Source organism: Polypterus senegalus, chromosome 10 (assembly GCF_016835505.1).
Source record: "Polypterus senegalus isolate Bchr_013 chromosome 10, ASM1683550v1, whole genome shotgun sequence".
Classification (NCBI taxonomy): domain Eukaryota; kingdom Metazoa; phylum Chordata; class Cladistia; order Polypteriformes; family Polypteridae; genus Polypterus; species Polypterus senegalus.
In genome coordinates this window covers 118176202-118197290 of record NC_053163.1, presented here as the reverse complement: position 1 = coordinate 118197290, position 21089 = coordinate 118176202, and the positions used below count along the sequence as shown (strand labels likewise).

Genomic DNA, 21089 nt, shown 5'->3' with positions numbered 1-21089 from the left:
ATTGGTAAATAGGTGTCAGACTTTTCTAAAACAGAAAAAGTAATTAACAAAAGATATGACTAATTCTGGAAAATGCCTGATAAAACAACAATCTGATGATTTCATGGTGCTTTACAAAGATGCAAAGTCAAAGTTTGGCTTACCTATGGTATTATTCTGTTTATATCCTCCTGGGCAACCTACAATGTATCGTGACAGGATCATGTCTAATGCAGTGCTTGTAACCATTGTTACTAAAAATTCCTACACTGACATTTTGCTCCCAGGTCAGTAGTAGAAGTTTGCTTTTTGATAACAGTGTCACTAAGTGCCACAGCACTATACCAAGAAGGAGCAGATGGAAGGGTGGTAAGAGCAGGTAATGATGATTGCTACAATTTTACTTTGGATAAATAATGAACAGATACATATCAAGAGTAGAACTGGTAATTCTAACAAGGGTATGCTATTCTAAAGTAATGGGGTCTTCAGCCTAGATTTAAATGTTGAATTAATAAGGCATCACTTAAACTAGAAGGCAGATTATTCAAAAATTTGGGGGCCCAGTAACAAAGGCACACAATTTTTAAAGTAATCATATTTATGTAAAAAAACTTGTATTTTATGTGTTGTGCTAAGAATGAAAAGATAGCAAAGAAAGACAATAAGGATTAAGAGAAAAGAGATTTAGTCAAGAAACTATCAAGAGTCCAACATATGTGCATCAACAGTGCATAACAAGTTCATTAACAGGGAGACCAAAATACTATTAAAGAATTGCTAAAGTGAAAGGAGTTGTCGACAATGTTAAGATAAAGATGAGACCAAAGTGACAATAGAGCTCTGATGACATCACACACCAGGCACATCTGGATCGTTACTATGGAAACATATAAGCAAATGGCTGTGACCATCAGTAAACAAAATAAAAATATAAAAATGCCAAACTCATATCCAAATGACAAGCCAGCATTATATTCAGTATCATCATAATGAAAAACTTTAAATGGGTGAGAAAATACTAAAAACATTTTCAGAAATAGCTGTTATATATTAAATACTGAACACGATCAACACGCAATACTTGCAATGTCGGCTCCAGCTCATTGCTATTGATATGTTTGTTAGGTAAAGGATACAACATCTGTTGATAGGATTATATGTTAAGATGACACGACCCTAAATCTACATAGGAGCCAATGAAGAGGTGGAAAAGGAGGAATTATATGCCTTTATCATTAAAAAAGGGTCATGAAGAAGAAAACTTACTTATACGTTACAATGCTCTTAGGTCGGTAAATGTGTCATCATTTTGTTCTTCTGCAACGTATAATAATAATATTACTAAATCCTAGTGAAACTGTTTATTATTCTATATATTTTTGTTTTGAGAGGAACTTCTACTGTACACATAAAGTCTTTTTAGAGTTATGTATTCTTCTCAAGATTAAGGGTAATTTATTAAGAAAAGAGATAATTACTTAAGAATGATACTTTACCTATTTTCATTTAACTTAGAAAACCTTTAAGAAGCTTGAAATTCTTTAAATGCAAACTCTGTACAGTAAAGTGTAAACCAGTATCAGATACTGGGAAGCTTTGCTGGCTTACCTACATACAGTTGCACCTGGTAATGTCACTATGCACATTCTGGGTTGTTTCTGTGACAATGAATATGCTACCACAGCACAAAATGGTGGCATGTTTAAATTCAAAATGACATCAATAATGACACAAAAATATTTTGACAGTAAGAAAATGAAAACAAACATCAGAACTGATGTCAGTGACCTCAAAAACCATAATACCAGTGTAAATCAACTTTCAAAAATAAAGAAAGAATAATCTACGATCACAACTAGAGTGATGCGTGATTGTGAGAGTGAGTCTGTCCTTCAATAATTTGAAAATATCACTACTTAACCAAACAAGGATAGAAAATGTTTGCTAGAGGGTGATAATATTTTGTGGAGAGGTTGTGATAGCAATGATGGAATAGAGCATCAATAGAACCTCATTAGAGAGCACCAGAAGAGAGACAGGCACTCAATCGCCGAGACAGAAGAACTAAACACAACCCTGTGAAAAGGCAGGAGCTGCTATGTGATGCTGTGCCCCACAGGCAACAGGAAAGAGCATCAGAGTAGGAGACACTCGGAACTGCGGCCCAGCAGAATACGCATCCTTCTCCCAGTACAGCAGCGGTCATGTGACCAAGCCGGTGTGAGTGATGCCTGACTCTTCATTTAAAGACATAGAGAGAGACCTCGATCATGGACTGCTGGCAAGTGCCCACAAGATCTCCTGGCAGATTGGTGACAGCACAGAACCTCTAGTCAGTAGCAGGGAAAGCTGTTTGTCCACTCAAAAATGAATTCAGGAATGAGGAATGAGGGTAGATAATTAAATTAAAGATTTAACTGTGGAGGCGGCTGATTCCCAGTTATGAATACTCGCAGAATGCCCTGTAATCTGTGATGCAGACAACTCCAGAAGGATCAGATTGTGAAAAGATAACAGCTAGTTCTTCAGTGAGATTAGGTTAGGGGACTTCCACCTGGAGGCAAGAAGACGTTCAGCAGCTACAGTGCCTGAACACAACCATTTACTCAGGGGCACTGAAAGAGCAATGCCTGAAAGATCCAGGAGTGTAAGAATATGTGGCAATATAGGAAGTAAATATTTTCATAATAGACAATACAACAAATAGTCTGAAGGGTTTCCTTCATTCCCTGAACTTACTGTATGTCACCAGAAGTAAGCACCTGTCAAATTAAAACACCCTAATGGGCACATTATAATACTGAAAAAAGCAACCGTAAATAAGGACCTAAAAATAATATACTAAGAAGTAGAAAAAGTTAGACAACCAGTAGCAACAACACAAAACTCCAGTGACAAAATGGAGAATCTAAATGACGAAGTCCTGCTTTCTGAAGGAGATCAGAAGATGTGACTACACTATTAATGTGCTTTTATGGCTGATTGTATAAAGGCAGAAAACAGATGCCAGGATGTGACTTGTACAGTCATGTCCACTACGTCTTCCTACAGCCGTCCTATAACATCACGACATTACGGGCATCAAGAGAACAGAACATTAGTCACCAGAAAAAGGAATATGAAAAATAAAAAAGTTATAATTCATTTCTAAAGAAGAAGTCTAAAACTGCCAAAAACCTTTGCTGAACATGCTACTCATTTCAATACTGTACTTAACAAAGACAGAAATAAAGAAAATACTCATTTCAAACCTGTAATGCAATGAACAATAGCATATTAAAAAGAAACACTTAAATCAAATACTTTTCAGAATAGTTAACTAGAAAAAAAATAAAAAGCCGCCCACAGCTAAACAACAAGAACACAAACATTTAAAGAGAAGTTCAAAACAAAAATCCTTTAATGTACTAACAAAAATGGCAAACTGATTTAATTTCTAGACAAATATCCTCCATCCAAAACTCAGCAATTCTATATACCAAAACAAATTTAAGAGGCAGAAAATTCAAAAAGCCAAAATGGTGAAACAACTGCAGAACAGAACAAAAAACAAAGCCCAGAAAGAATCTGAAGAAGGCAAACGCAAATTGATGCCATACTGACCTGCAGGGCTCTTACACTGGACTTTGAGGTTGAATTAATTCATGTCACACTTGGGAGTCATAATTGACAAAGACAAAGGTGAGGGAGTCGGAATAATTAGAGAACATAAAGTACAATAAAGTCAGGCCACTAGCAAGAAAAAGAAAAGCATCAAAAAGTGCAGGACGAGGCTAAAATCCTATTTTTTATGATTCAGTGTTTTGGCCTTATGTAATTTAATTTTATTTATTTATTTGATTTATGTTATATTTGTGCTTCCATTCCACTTTCTACTTGTTTCCCATGTTCTTTATGATCACTGTGTTCATTCCCTGTGTCATGTGCTTCATTGTTTAATGTAGCATCATATTTAACTGAAAGGTTCACTGAGACGCACAACTAAAAATAAAATAAATCATCTGATATGTAAATCACTCAATATTTGTTGTGAAACAAGTTTTTCATTTTCTGTACACAAATACTGACAATTATAAATATTTTCAGAAGTCATAACAATGGTTGCATTTATTGTACAGTATGTACTATCCAGTAACTAAACAATCAGATATTATCATCTGAGAACTGGATTTGCACATCTGAACCACCAGTACAAGGTGTGGTATTCTCATGAAAATGCCAGGCAGAGGTGAATTTTATTTAACCTCAAATCCTTTTTTGTTGTTTATAGGCATGGCTGCTGCAAACAATTATCATAGTTTCGGTGAGTTTGTGTCTTGCTGTATACACTATTTAGTAAGTTCATTAATTAAAGAGAAGAGTCAGACACTTTCAAGTTCCATTATATTTGAATTTTGTTTATTTTTTCACACTATCATTCACTTCTGTAGGAAATTATTTGGTCTTCGGACAGATAGCTACTTAATCATGCAATCTTACAGCTTTACATGTTTATGCATACATAAATAGAGCTTTTTTGCACAAGAATAAAGATAAAAGACAAAATATAAAAGAATTTATACATATTAACTGTGTTGTATTAATATTTCTAAATCTAGATGTTTACACTGAAGCATTTCTTGGCACTAGCTCTTAAACTGTTTATTAGCCTACAACGAGATACTGTTTTCAACAGTAACTACACGTACTTTTGTTTAATTTCTCTTATTCAGCTGTATTCTCCTGTTTGTTTTTCAATATGTGTTTGATTTATTTTTATGTATTTCCTAGTAGGCCTGTAGTTACAGTATGTACTGCCTCTTAAAATGCCTCCATGTCTTGTTCTTTGTGGGTGGAGCCTTAAGAGGTGGGGCCACAATGATGTCACTGCTGCTGAGGCAACAACAACAACAACATTTATTTATATAGCACATTTTCATACAAACAGTAGCTCAAAGTGCTTTACATAATAAAGAATAGAAAAATAAAAGACACAATAAGATAACAAAATAAATCAACATTAACTCACATCGAATAAGAGTAAGGTTCAATGGCCAGGGGGGACACAAAAAACAAAAAAAACTCCAGACGGCTGGAGAAAAAATAAAATCTGTAGGTATTCTAGACCATGAGACCGCCCAGTCCCCTCTGGGCATTCTACCTAACATAAATGAAACAGTCTCTTTGGATTTAGGGTTCTCACGGAAGGACTTGATGATGATGGTCACGTAGAGTTCTGCCTTTTAATCCATCCATCATTGTTGGAGCATCATGAAGCTTTGAGTAGGTGGAGGTGGCACAGGCCACCACCACAAAGAAACCGGAAAAAGAAATAGAAGAGAGAGTAGGGGTCAGTACGGATTTTAGGGCCACCATGAATAGTTATTATGATGAATTGAACATACAGAGTATCAGGATTAAGTTAAATTGAAGTTATAGAAAGGCCATGTTAAAGTAATATGTTTTCAGCAGTGTTTTAAAGTGCTCTATTGTATCAGCCTGGCGAATTCCTATTGGCAGGCTACTCCAGATTTTAGGTGCATAACAGCAGAAGGCCGCCTCACCACTTCTTTTAAGCTTTGTTCTTGGAATTCTAAGGAGACACTCATTTGAAGATCTGAGGTTACGATTTGGAATACAAGGTGTCAGACATTCCGATATATAAGATGGGGCGAGATTATTTAAGGCTTTATAAACCATAAGCAGAATTTTAAAGTCAATTCTGAATGACACAGGTAACCAGTGTAGTGACATCAAAACTGGAGAAATGTGTTCGGATTTTCTTTTCCTAGTTAGGATTCTAGCAGCTGCATTCTGCACTCGTTGCAAACGATTTATGTCTTTTTTGGGTAGTCCTGAGAGGAGCGCGTTACAGTAATCTAGTCGACTGAAAACAAACGCGTGAATTAATTTCTCAGCATCTTTCAGTGATATAAGAGGTCTAACTTTACTCATGTTTCTTAAGTGAAAAAATGCTGTCCTAATGATCTGATTAATATGCGATTTAAAATTCAGATTACAGTCAACAATTACCCCTAAGCTTTTTACCTCCATCTTGATTTTTAATCCTAATGTATCCAGTTTATTTCTAATAGCCTCATTGTATCCATTATTGCTAATTACTAAAATTTCAGTTTTCTCTTTATTTAACTTGAGAAAGTTACTATTCATCCATTCTGAGATACAAGTCAGACATTGTGTTAGTGAATCAAGAGAATCGGGGTCATCAGGTGCTATTGATAAATACAGCTGAGTGTCATCAGCATAGCTGTGGTAACTCACGTTGTGCCCTGAGATAATCTGACCTAACGGAAGCATGTAGATTGAGAATAACAGCGGACCCAGGATAGAGCCTTGTGGAACACCATATCGGATATCATGTGTCTTCGAGTTGTAATTATCACAACTAACAAAAAATTTTCTCCCTGCCAGGTAGGATTCAAACCAATTTAAGACACTGTCAGAGAGGCCCACCCATTGACTAAGGCGATTTCTAAGAATGTTGTGATCAATGGTGTCAAATGCAGCACTCAGATCTAAGAGGATGAGAACAGATAAATGGCCTCTGTCTGCATTTACCCGCAAGTCATTTACTACTTTAACGAGTGCAGTTTCTGTGCTGTGATTTGTTCAAAAACCCGACTGAAATTTATCAAGAATAGCATGTTTATTGAGGTGGTCATTTAACTGCATAATGACTGCCTTCTCCAGAACTTTACTTAAGAATGGCAGGTTAGAGATGGGTCTAAAATTTTCAAGATCCGAGGGGTCAAGATTATGTTTCTTAAGAAGGGGTTTAACTACAGCAGTCTTAAGACAGTCTGGGAAGACCCCCGTATCTAATGACGAATTAAATATGTCAAGAACATTATCAATTAGCACGCCTGATACTTCTTTGAAAAACCTTGTTGGTATTGGATCAAGGACGCAGGTGGAGGATTTTAATTGAGACATTATTTTTTGTAAATCAGGTAAATCTATCCTAGTGAAAGAGTTTAATTTGTTTATAACAGAATGCTGGGGTTTAGGAGGATCCTTAGTGTTTGGGAGATATACTATGTTATTTCTAATATCATTAATTTTTTGATTGAAAAATACAGCGATAGCCTCACAGGTTTTACTGGAAGAACTTTGGAGACATTCCTTTGAGCTACCTGGGTTTAGTAGGCGATCAATTGCAGAAAATAAGACTCTGGGATTACTAGCATTGTTATTATTAATCTTGGAGAAATAACAGCTTCTCTCAAGTCGGACAGTTTTATTGTATTCTGTTATTTTGACTTTTAATATTTCATCTTCAGAGCAAGAGGCAGGATTCAGTAGTTGAGCATTCATTTTTGGTTGGAGATTGTGGGTATTTCTGTTTCTGTGTTGGGTTTCTGGTTATTTTTTGATCTCTTGCTTTTTGCCAGAAGGATTTTTATTCATCACTGTGCATTGGAACTTTGTTTGCTCGGAATTATCTTTTTAGGTTTTACCTTTTTCCTATTTTCCATCTTTGAGGCATTATGCTTATATATTTTTTATTCTATTGATAAATACTTGATACATAAAGATTATTCTGTGCTGTTCTGTACACAAGCTGATGTTTCTGGTTACCATTTTACCTGGACTTTTTGATATATTTTTGGGATGCTTAGATTGTTTATGAGACTATAATCTCTTTTGGGGCTGTAATGTCTGAGGCAGGTCAATAGAACTGGGATTAAGCCCCACTGAGATGAAGTCTTTTCCAGGCAGGAAAAGGCGGCCTGTATTGGCCCGTAAAGCCTTTCGGAAGCCTAGCCCCACTTTTGCATCATGTTTAAGTCTCTAATTCACATCACAAGTACCTCTGCACTACAATAAATAAAAAGCAACACTTACACACATTTATGCTCATTTTTCTATTTATATATACACTAATAAACTAGTAAATGTGAAGATCTTTCTGTTAACTGTTCCAAAAATGGAAAATTAGAAAGCATAGTTATTGTAAATGGGTGTCAGATGTTTCTAAAACAGAAAAAGTAATTAACAGGTGATATGACCAATTCTAGATAATCCCTGAAAAAAACAAAGATCTGGGGCCTCATGCATAATGCCATGCATAGAATTCACACTAAAACATGGCACAAGGGCAAAAGCAGAAATGTGCGTACACACAAAAAAATCCAGATGCATAAATCTGTGTGTTCACCAACTTCCACGTTGTTCCGCTCCATAAATCCTGGTTAGCATGATAAGTAATGCGTGTGCACGCACCTGCTGTCCCACCCCGTCTCCTTCCAGAATCAATATAAATAACCCTTAAGCTCAGCATTTTGTGAAAAGGAAATGGCAAAAGCACTGGGGAAAATAGAATTTCAGCGAATACCAAGTGGAGGCAAGGAAAAACGTACTATTTGTTGGTTTAAACAGTGGTAGAAACAACAAAAGGAAGTTGATTGAGTGATATAGAGTGTCTGAGAAACTTGAAAGCTCAAACTCACAAAGTCACACAGTGCCCAAAATAAAAAAGAAGTTGTCAGATATCAAAGTGCGAAAAGGCGAGTCGTAGCCCACCATCTGAGTGTCATGATAGCTTATTAGCGTACAGAGAAAAGAAAAAAAAAATAGGGACACAGTGAGAAAAAAGCTCGAAATATCAACTTTAATCTTGAAATTTCCACTTTAATCACATAGTTTATTTTGTCATTAAAGTAGAACATCATAAACTTCATCTTTAAATTGTTTAATTTACTAGTCTCTCAAATACTATTGTAGCTAAAGTAGCACGTTAAATGCTTTGTTTTGTATGTCTTCTTCTATGTGCTCTATGTGTGTGATCACCACGTGATTCTTAAACGGGCTTTCTCTTCCTCTGACAGGACACAGAATCCATTACATTCATGATATTGCAGCTCTCTGAATAATTAAAATACTGAGATGTATATGTGATATCATTTTCATGATGATAGGAGTTAAAGCATGTCATTAAACATGGGAATATGCTGGAGCAGTGATAGTGACGAGTTGGCGCCCTGTCCAGAGATTTTTCTTGCCTCCCGCAAGATGTTTGCTGCACCGTGTGCTACTTTCGATGAAATACTTTATTGTAGCAGTCCTGTCTCTTTCAAATGCTCTAACCTCCAATTCCTGTTCTTCCTTTTCTTTCTCCAAATACCCAATCGCCATACAATCAGCTCTGTAATAGACTTTAAGCCGTCTGTAAGCTTAGAACGGCGATTCTTCAAAACTTTTAAAGAACATTGAAATTTCTTCATAGTACGTGTTTAATTATTCTATCCATCTATCCTTCCAGTGTCGCGCCTGCCTCAGCAAGAATACAGCGCGAGGCAGGAACAATCCGTGAACGGAGCGCCAGTGGCTCGCTAGCGCTGGCACTGTTTCCTCACATGTTTAAATAGTAACAATATAGATTATTTAAATGATGTTAACATTTTATCTGTATAATGTAATAAACATATTTTGCTGCATTTATCTTAAAAATGATATCGTCATCATATGTAAATATGCGCTTTTTAAAGTGGCTCAGGTTGTGCAATATTATAACTGTAGTGCAAGTTTACAGTGAGGTAATTGTACTTATAAGTACAAACAGTTCTACAAGGAGCAATGATTGAGTGCATTTATAGTTCTTGGGATGAAACTGTTTCTGAACCGCGAGGTCCGTACAGGAAAGTCTCTGAAGCGTTTGCCATATGGGAGCAATTCAAATAGGTAGCATGGCTGAGGCAGCGTGTGCTTGATGGTGTATACCAATAATTCTCTTTCCAATCAGCTGCTGTAGATCTGTGATTCACACTCAGATACAGTGATATAAATACTCCGAGTGGTGCAGTGAGAGTAATATGGAAAAAGATGATCCGCTGTGGCAACTCCTAATGGAAGGAGCTGAAAGAAGAAGAAGAAGGTGCAGTGAGAGTAACGACGCTAAAACAGTTATGGTATTTGGAATAGTTTGACCATTCTGTGGACCATTATATTGTTACAGGTTAATTTCAATCAGATGCCTTAAACTAATAAACATCCATCCATCCATTTTCCAACCCGCTGAATCCGAACACAGGGGCACGGGGGTCTGGGATGTGGATCTAAACAAGAAAGATAAAGCACACAGAAACAGTAGCACTGCTTTGACGCTGGGTGCCGCCAGTTTGCAAAACTGAGCAGAGAACTTGCGTACACCAGGGTTTGAGCTAGCGTGAAAATGTGCGTAGCTTTACGCCAAGGTTAGGTTTTATACATCGCGATTTGAGCATGGAAATGGGCTTAAGCAGCATTTTTGTACATATGCATCGTTTATACATGAGACCCCTGATGATTTCATGGTGCTTTACAAAGATGCAAAGTCAAAGTTTGGCTTACCTATGGTATTATTCTATTTATATCCTCCTGGGCAACCTACAATGTATCGTGACAGGATCATGTCTAATGCAATGCTTGTAACCATTGTTACTAAAAAATCCTACACTGACATTTGGCTCCCAGGTCAGTAGTAGAAGTTTGCTCTTGATAACAGTGTCACTAAGTGCCACAGCACTATACCAAGAAGGAGAAGTTGGAAGGGTGCTAAGAGCAGGTAATGATGATTGCTACAATTTTACTTTGGATAAATAATGAACAGATACATATCAAGAGTAGAACTGGTAATTCTAACAAGGGTATGCTATTCTAAAATAATGGGGTCTTCAGCCTAGATTTAAATGTTGAATTAATAAGGCATCACTTAAACTAGAAGGTAGATTATTCAAAAATTTGGGGGCCCAGTAGCAAAGGCACACAATTTTTAAAGTATTCATATTTATGTTAAAAAAAAGAGAAAAGAGATTTAGTCAAGAAACAATCAAGAGTCCAACATATGTGCATCAACAGTGCATAACAAGTTCATTAACAGTGAGACCAAAATACTATTGAAGAATTGCTAAAGTGAAAGGAGTTGTCGACAATGTTAAGATAAAGATGAGACCAAAGTGACAATAGAGCTCTGATGACATCACACACCAGGCACATCTGGATCGTTACTATGAAAACATGTAAGCAAATGGCTGTGACCATCAGTAAACAAAATAAAAATATAAAAATGCCAAACTCATATCCAAATGACAAGCCAGTATTGTATTCAGAATCATCATAATGAAAAACTTTAAATGGGTGAGAAAATACTAAAAACATTTTCAGAAATAGCTGTTATATATTAAATACTGAACACGATCAACACGCAATACTTGCAATGTCGGCTCCAGCTCATTGCTATTGATATGTTTGTTAGGTAAAGGATACAACACCTGTTGATAGGATTATATGTTAAGATGACACAACCCTAAATCTACATAGGAGCCAATGAAGAGGTGGAAAAGGAGGAATTATATGCCTTTATCATTAAAAAAGGGTCATGAAGAAAACTTTCTTATATGTTACACTGTTTGGTAACTGTGCCATTTCGTTCTTCTACAATGTATAATAATGATATTACTAAATCCTAGTGAAATCATTAGAGAGCACCAGAAGAGAGACAGGCACTCAATCGCCGAGACAGAAGAACTAAACACAACCCTGTGAAAAGGCAGGAGCTGCTATGTGATGCTGTGCCCCACAGGCAACAGGAAAGAGCTTCAGAGTAGGAGACACTCGGAACTGCGGCCCAGCAGAATACGCATCCTTCTCCCAGTACAGCAGCGGTCATGTGACCAAGCCGGTGTGAGTGATGCCTGACTCTTCATTTAAAGACATAGAGAGAGACCTCGATCATGGACTGCTGGCAAGTGCCCACAAGATCTCCTGGCAGATTGGTGACAGCACAGAACCTCTAGTCACTAGCAGGGGAAGCTGTTTGTCCACTCAAAAATGAATTCAGGAACAAGGAATGAGGGCAGATAGCACCCTGCTTAATTACTAGGAGACAGCAGTCAATCTAGGATTTATATTAAGGGATACGTATCACCTTATAGTGAATGGCTGAAGAGAAAAAGGTGTGTCCTTTTGGGGAGTTTGCATATTTAGAGGGGCAGAGGGCAAGTGAGGTGTTTTTTAGGGTGAAGCAGGAGCAAATGTGGCAGCATGACACAAGCTGTAGTTCTGCTCCATCCACGCTATTTGCGGCACTCAGCCTTCCCTTTGAGCACCTCAGAAACTGTTAAACAGTGCGGTTCTTGCTTTCTGACCCTCAGCTCTGTTCTCCTGTCCATATATAAACCACAGTTCCCTTTCTGACTCCATGCTGTCTTTACTACAACAACAGTTTATTTCTTTTATAGCCCAGAATCACACAAGGATTGCCACAATGGACTTTAACCTGTTCCTCGACAGCCCCCCAGCCTAGACAAGTAATCTTCTTTACAGAGCTAGATAGCCAATCTATCATTACCCCCTCAGAAATACAATACTTTGGGGAGCTGTACCTTCATGTGTGATTAATTAGTGCAAACACCTTTTAGCAGCAGGATGATAACGTCTGTGCTATAAAATAAGATAATGCAGCCAGTTTATACTGTAACTACTGTTAGTTCAATCTATGCTTATTGAGCGGTACTTACATAATTTCTTTCCTCTTCCATTGATTTCCAGATAGGTGACTTTTATTTATTTTTATGTTTCTGTACGTGTGGCTGTTTGACTTGTACAGAGGATCTGAGTGTCTGTCAGGCAAGTAAAACAGAAACATATACAAAAAAACACAAGTATTTGCAGTTGAAGTTGCAGTGACTGTTTCTCTGTTTTAAGATAGATGAGCTTGCTAATTCTCCAATACTTTTTAAAGGGGGATTTTGAAATTTTAAAACTTTGTACAGTGCAATCTATTTGAGATACCTCAATAAACGTTGAACTGTCGTAACAAATTTCCTTGAAGAATAAGTGTGCCACATTTCAACAAAATTGGTCCACTGGGGGCTGAGTTGTTTCATGTGTATAGGCAGACATACAGAAAGAGAGACAGATATGATTATCACAATAGTCACTTCACGCACTATATGAGAACACTCCTAAAAACACACCCTGTACTCCTCCACAGTGATATGAACGAGAAGCATAAATAGAATTGATTGTACTAATATGCTGCTAATTATCTGCATTACACAGCTGTGTATAAGAGTTGTTTTCCGCCCCAAAATCCCCAAAACTCTTATTAGTGGGGGCTGGGTGGTCTTTTGGCATTGGAACCCCTGCTAACTGGAGTTTTTTTTTGTTAGTTTGTTTGTTTTTTCTGTCCACCCCGGTCATCTGACCTTACCTTGCTTTGTTGTTATTAATTCTTTAATATTATTGCCTAATCTTAATTGTTTTTCTTTTCTTGTTGTTTTCTCCTTGTTACCTTAGTAACAAGTAGTATGAAAATGTGCTATAGACAGTAAATAAATGTTGTTGTTGTTGTGTTTCACATTTGTGAAGTCATCAGCAAAACAAATATTAGTGTCAGTTTTGTGAAACTGTAGGAAAATCGGAACATCCATGTTTCACACATCACTAGCAGCCACAAAGTCAGATACATTTCTTCAAACACGGTTAAAAGAAACATACACACACTTCAGAAACAAAACATATTCAATGTATCCTGGGGATGTTTCAGATGCAGATGTGTGATACTTTTCTTTAGGGAAACTCACAAGATTTTATGATACGTATGTCCTAAAACCAAAATGTAAAGATCTGTGCTGGTTTCATTAAAGTATATATTATGTAAAAGATAGTCCAGCCACAAACCGATACAACACCAATGTCCACAGCACACGCGTTTATTTACAATACTGTATGTGCAACTGGTTCCACCAACTCACACACGACTATTCAGTCCTTTTCCTCCTTTTGTCTTCACTCATCTCTCATAAGCTCCGTCTTCCTCCCAACTCTGGCTCCTCGAATGGAGTGAGGCGGCCCTTTTTATAACACCCCGAATGTGCTCCAGGTGCTCTGAGATGGTTTTCCGGCAGCACTTCCTGGTGTGGTGGAAGTGCTGCCCTTGCACCTGGAAGCTCTCCATGCGTACACAGTTCCTGGAGTGGCAGCACTTCCTGGTGTGGCGGAAGTGCTGTCTTCCTGGGCTCGGGAACCATCCAGGCGCCCTCTGGGGGTGACCATGGACCCCCACAGGGTTGAGCTTCCCAGCTCCGTATCTGTGGTCCTTGATGGAATTCAGGGGGCTGCCCTCTTGTGCCCAAGGGAGATATTGCCCCTCTCCCGATCCTTTCCTGCTCCAGGCATCCCGGTGGGGCAAGGTCCCTGGTCGTCTGCCACAATTGGGAGGAAATACAGAGAGAAATACAAAACTTTAATTTTCATTATCGAAGCACTTTTAATTCAATCATTCAAACCAGCTATTATTTAATATTATATATTTAATTAACTAGACTGGGCAAAATATATTTAAAAAATGATACACAACATTTTTCATGATATGTATGTATGCATTGATTTCAGTTTCCTAGAAATGGTAGTGAAAGCACCAAAACTAACAATGTGCTGAAGAGTACATTTAAGAGCAGATTAATATCATTTACAAAAGCAAAGCTAACATCTCATACGCAGATTATTTGTTTAGTACTAAGAATAAAGACTGGCTTACATTTTAAGTACTCCATGCATCTACAGACATTGCACAATCTACTTGTAGACTTATAGGAAACCCACGCCTAACCTGAAGGCTTTAGTTGCAAGGCAGCAGTCCAGTATTGTTGGGATGGCAATTAATCATAGGGCACACTTAAGCACAGGCCAACACCAAGTCATGCCAGGCTAGCTAATACATGTCATAAAACAGGTAAGTGAAGGAGGAGATAGGAGTATTCTAAAAAAATATGCAATGCCAAGGGTGATGCATACATTTGAAAAATACTTGGACTGGGATGGGCTACAATTCCAGCCTACTGCAGCATGGAAGCATTAATGCTGCCTGCAGTTTCAATACTTAAAACCAAAATTAAAAAATGAATCAAATGTCAAATTAATAATTGAGTATGCTGCCAATTATTTCCTAAGTTTCAAGTCTTTGTTCTGAATTTCTACATAAAAAGAAACATTCAATGAAGCAAAGGTAAAGGGGTGAGTAGCTGTGTACAATGTGTCTAAATTATATTATAATGGCCTAAATGTAAGTCTCATTTTGAATAGTCTTATCAGTCTTAAAAGTGTTTACAAAACTGGAGTTTCATATTTATTCGGAGTAATTCTCACAGTGCAGCTGTTTCCATATTTTTGAGACCAATGAGACCAAAAGCAGATAGAGAGCAGCGGGACTAGAGCAGTAACCTGATGGTTGTAGTTTAACGCTAACACCCTTATCAAGGTGCAAAATGAACTTTGCTTTAGTACAACCAGACTTATCAATTAGCATTGTTGAAAGTGTCATTTTGGAGATCTTTAAAGTCACGATTATATTTGAAAATAAAAGTGAATAGGAATTGCAATATAACACAGTAACAGTGAAATCGTAAATATATGAAGTTCTTAAGTTGTAGGAGGTTGCATGTACAATCTGTATTTTTAGTAAATGTAGCCTTTGCCATAAACACACAGCAGGTCTCAGTTTGCTTGGTATTGTCACTAACGTGTATAGTCAGCTTAATTATAATAAATATGTAAAATGCATTTCAATGAATTAAAAGATACAATTTAAAATAGGTTGTATATTAAATTGAAATGAATGTGAATTTTTTATGTTTATTGTAAATCACAGATGGTGGCACAGAGGTAGTGCCACTGCCTCACAGTTAGGAGACCCGGGTTCGCTTCCCGGGTCCTCCCTGTGTGGAGTTTGTATGTTCTCCCCGTGTCTGCGTGTGTTTCCTCCTACAATCCAAAGACATGCAGGTTAAGTGCATTGTCCCTAGTGTGTGTTGGCTGGGATTGGCTCTGGCACACCCCCGTGACCCTGCAGTTGGATATAGCGGGTTGGATAATGGATGGATGGAAATAACAGATATACTAATAACTCTGATACATTGCTATTTATCAGATTTTCTGTGTCAATTGCTGCTTATAATGAATTTGCTTCTTAATGGAGCATGGAGCGGCTGCTGCTTTACCACCTGAGCCCAACAGGTCCGCCACGCCCTCGACCCTCTGCAGTTCGCATACCACGAGAAGGTGGGAGCGGAGGATGCCATCATCTTTATGCTATACTGATCCCTCTCCCACTTGGACAGAGGCAGTGGTGCTGTTAGAATTATGTTTCTGGACTTCTCTAGCGCCTTCAACACCATCCAACCTCTGCTCCTTAGGGACAAGCTGACTGAGATTGGAGTAGATTCACACTTGGTGGCATGGATCGTGGACTATCTTACAGACAGACCTCAGTATGTGCGTCTCAGGAACTGCAGGTCTGACACTGCGGTCAGCAACACAGGAGCACCGCAGGGGACTGTACTTTCTCTGGTCCGGTTCAGCCTATATACTGTACATTAAACTTCCAATACAACTCGGAGTCCTGCCATGTGCAAAAGTTCGCTGGTGACAATGCTATTGTGGGCTGCATCAGGAGTGGGCAGGAGGAGGAGTACAGGAAGCCAATCAAAGACTTTGTTAAATGGTGTGACTCAAACCACTTACACCTGAACACCAGCAAGACCAAGGAGCTGGTGGTGGATTTTAGGAGGCCCAGGCCCCTCATGGACCCCACTGATCATCACAGGAGACTGTGTGCAGAGGGTGCAGACCTATAAATACCTGGGAGTGCAGCTGGATGATAAATTGGACTGGACTGCCAATACTGATGGTCTGTGTAAGAAAGGTCAGAGCCGACTATACTTCCTTAGAAGGTTGGCGTCCTTCAACATCTGCAATAAGATGCTGCAGATGTTCTACCAGACGGTTGTGGAGAGTGCCCTCTTCTACGCGGTGGTGTGCTGAGGAGGCAGCATTAAGATGAAGAATGCCTCACACCTGGACAAACTTGTTAGGAAGGCAGGCTCTATTGTAGGAATGAAGCTGGACAGTTTAACATCTGTGGCAGAGCGACGGGCACTAAGCAAACTCCTGTCAATCATGGAGAATTCACTGCATCCACTGAACAGTATCATCTCCAGGCAGAAGAGTAGCTTCAGTGACAGACTGAGGAGATCGTTCCTCCCCCACACTATGCAACTCTTCAGTTCCACCCTGGGGGTTAAATACTGACATTATTCAAAGTTATTGTCTGTTTTTACATGCATCTTTTATTACTCTTTAATTTAATATTGTTTTTTTGTATCAGTATACTGCTGCTGGATTATGTGAATTTCCCCTTGGGATTAATAAAGTATCTATCTATCTATCTAATGAGAAAAATAAATATTTTTCAACACTTATGGAAACAAATATTGGTGAAGATGATGCTGAGTGGACTTACAGTAATGTAACATGGCCTATTTCTCTTAGGATTGTTTTGCTTGGGGTGGAGCAGGCTGACAAGACTTTAGCTGGCAATTTAGTACTCAATAAATCAGAGTTTATGACAGAGAGAAACACAGCAGAAAGAATGAGGAGGTCAGAGAGAAGATACGCTAGAGTGGGTGGGACAACAGATGTGCTTAACTTCAACATATCTAATGAAGAACTTAATCTACAGGACGGTACTGAGACCAGCTATGTTATATGGGTTGGAGATGGTGGCAATGAACAGAAAGCAGGAGACAGAGCTGGAGGTGGCAGAGTTAAAGATGCTAAGATTTGCATTGGGTGTGACAAGGATGGACAGAATTAGAAATGAGGACATTAGAGGGTGAGCTCAGGTTAGACAGTTGGGAGACAAAGTCAGAGAGGCGAGATTGTGTTGGTTTGGACATGTGCAGAGGAGAGATGCTGGGTATATTGGGAGAAGGATGTTAAAGATAGAGCTGCCAGGCAAGAGAAAAAGAGGAAGGACTAAGAGAAGGTTTATAGATGTGGTGAGAGAGGACATGCAGGTGATGGGTGTAACAGAACAAGATGCAGATCACAGGAAGATATGGAAAAAGATGCACTGTGGCAACCCCTGATAGGAGCAGCCGAAAGAAGAAGAAGAAGACACTCCCACCAGTAAGATGACTAAAGAGTGTATGATAGAAACAAAGAGACCTCCAAGTGCTTGTGAACAAATATAGGAACAGACACTATGTGCTCAATATTCAAGATGTCAACAGGAGTCTGGGTGTAGAACTCTGGTATAAAACAGAAGGCATGACAAGTGGTGTATTATCTTTGACTTTTTCCTTAATATAGCCGCTTTATAGCATCACATGTGTACAGCCTTATATGCATGTCAACAGTTGCTTTAAGCAAAGAGACTTCTTAGCTTAGCATTAGCAAACCAAATGGTTAGGCTACACCTGTGCCAGTCACCAAAGGAGGTGCCCGCTCACTGTGCTGCTACTGTTGGAAAATGCCTTCTCTTCCACTGCTAATCCCTGTGGGAATATGGCAATGAAACAATATAAAATCAATATTATTATAAAGCAACATTAATGAAAACACAGTAAAATGATGGTAGCAATGAAAGATGAGTCTTTTAAAGTCTGCTTCAGATTGATGATCGGTTAAGAGAGGTCCGTGTCAATTTCTTTGGGCTCTTTCTGTCACGGTATGCCTTGATTTTCTCTCTCCTGCTCTACTCTGCCTGTTGTCCTTCCTTCCTGATCTGCCCAGCACGCACCCAAATTTAAGGGCCTAACTTCACCTCGAATTAACAATAATTACAAGAAAAATCAATTAGGCTTTGCCTTTCTCAGGGTGTTTGTCCATTCTGATCCTAATTGCTTCAGGGTCTAATAAATTAACATTGTGTTTGAGATTCTTAAATAATGATCAAAAAGATACAAGGTTCAAATCAGTAAAGATACAGACTTTAGAATCAATCTATAGCAGTTGTTTGAAAATGTACACGGAGTGTGCTTAACACGAGATAAAATGAGTCCAGAGTTAAAAGGCCCAAGGAGACACTGTTCAGTTCAAAAACGGTCAAAAGGTGCAGGTTTTCTAATTGGTGGCCATTTACTCAAGTGTTCTTATTGCTGGCAGGATAATCAGTGTTAGTTCACGCAGTTCACACTCCAAGGTCTTTTTTTCAGTCTATTTTCTTATTTTATGTACTGTTTAAAGGATAGTTCAGTATTGTGAGTTTTGAATATTAAAATGGCTTATTTTTATATCAATTCAGGTGCAAATCCAGGAAACAACTACAGGAGTAATATGTTATCATTAGGAGAAACATTTCAACGTGAGTTAAATGATATATTTAATGAATTAATGAGGAAAATGCAAGATGAATTTAATTCAGAAGTGTGTTCAAAAATTGAAGAATGGAATGAAATGCACAGGCGGAAAGAAATGGAAATGGAGATGATGTTAAAAGAAGAAAATAAGAGAAGAGAACAAAGGTTAAGGCAGGAGTATGAACAGAGATCCCGGGAAGAGAAACAGAAAGTGAAGGAGGAACTTCAACAAAAAAAAACCAGGATTGTACAGCTAGAGGAAATGTGGGTGAAATCAATGGAAGAAATTGACAAGGAATTAACAGGAATTCATGACAAAATAAAAGACAGTTTAGCAGCAATCTCAAGAAGACAGTATGAAGAGTGGAGAGTAGGGATGACTGATGAAGAAAGCAGAAGTAAATCCCCCAGTCAGAGACACAGAAAACAAAATCTGACAAGAAGGGAAGAAGGAGACGACCTGCCGCAGTCCCCTGAAGGTGCAAGCAGCAGCGCATTTGATGCTTTATGGATGGAATGTCAGGATGAATGGCATGAACTAAAAAGAGAGATTCAACAACAACATGAGGATGAACTAAATATGATGGAAATGGTTTTAAAGGAAAAAATTAGAGCCAAATTCTTTCCGAGTGAATAAAAACTAAAATAGGAATTTGAGAATAAAATATAAAATTCTTACAGCATTGTAGATTAACAAAGACATGCAAATGTATAGGGTATAGATATCTGTCTTGATTAAATTGTAGTAACCCAAAGAAACAACTGAGAAAAATAAGCATATAAAAAAACCACCACAATTAAAAAGAGGAGCATTTTGAAGACTTGGCAGTTAATGACAACACACAGGAAAATAATCAAAGCCAGATCAACTGTCACATATCTTTGTATTGTATTATGATATCAAAAATAAGGCAAAAAAGTAATCTGGGAATAAGAGATCAAGCCTAAATGTCATTTTTAAAGGAAAAGCTTAGCAATACGTGGTAAACTGATTAGCTAAACCATACTAAGATGGAGGCGTCAAAAAAGGTGAGAAAGGAACAGTAAAGTGAAATGAAAAGACCAGTTAGAACTTGAGCAACTCACTGAAGCACAAAAGCAAAATCAAGAACATGAAGATGAATTAAGTAAAACAGAACTTGAGTCACAAAAAGATTTTTATTGGAAAAGACGAGAACATCCTGATATGCAAAGAGGACATAAGAGCATGCAGAAATGATGTACAAACACAACTGGATGAAGAAGAATGTTTGCAACTACATGTTAAGGAGAAAGTAGCCAAAATAATGTCAGCATAAAGATACTAAAAGGAGGCACATGCAATTCTGAAAAAAAGTAGTCAGTAATACAAAAAATATCCACGCAAGAAGTGAATGAACTGGAAGACATGACAGGAAAGTCAAAATAAGAACAAAGGCTAGAAAGTAAAAGATGATGATCAGAGAATGCCAGGCAAGATATAAATATGGCAATTGTGGAGGTAAAGCAGAATAAAGAAGGTGACTTGAGTCAGATATCTCTAGGGAAACATGAGCTAAGTCTGTATGACATGACCATCATCCAAGAACAGCCCAGTGTTAAAATTGAAACAGATGAGTTGAAGAATACAACAGAAGGAAAGGCCATAAATACTAAGAATGTCTAACAATGAGTAATAAATCTGAAGAACAGAAGGAACTTTGCTGAAAAAGTAAGGAGATCTCTGTCATAATACAGTAGGCTGATCAGACAGACAAAGACATCTAGAAGAACTTACAAAGACTAAAGTGTAAAGAAGAAAATGTTCATGTAAAACATCTGAGAAACTATCAAAGAGTCAAAGTGAGATCACAATAAATATAAAATGGATGGATAGATAAATAGGTCAATACGAATACAAAAAAAAATAAATGGGGAAACATAGATAAGGAATGTAATCAACAGCGCAAAGAAGAGTGCAGGGAACAAGTGAATAAAAAGAGAACCAAAGCCGGCATTTGGTGAACA

General features: G+C 37.9%; 1 protein-coding gene across 1 annotated transcript in view; it reads left to right on the top strand.

Moving 5' to 3' along the window:
- LOC120537482 (golgin subfamily A member 6-like protein 6) overlaps window positions 1-21089 on the top strand; it is a 107424-nt gene that overhangs the window by 23323 nt on the left and 63012 nt on the right. Inside the window, exon 4 of the mRNA XM_039766449.1 lies at window positions 4253-4285. Within this exon, the coding sequence (XP_039622383.1) occupies window positions 4253-4285 (33 nt within the window). The remainder of the gene's footprint in view (window positions 1-4252; window positions 4286-21089) is intronic.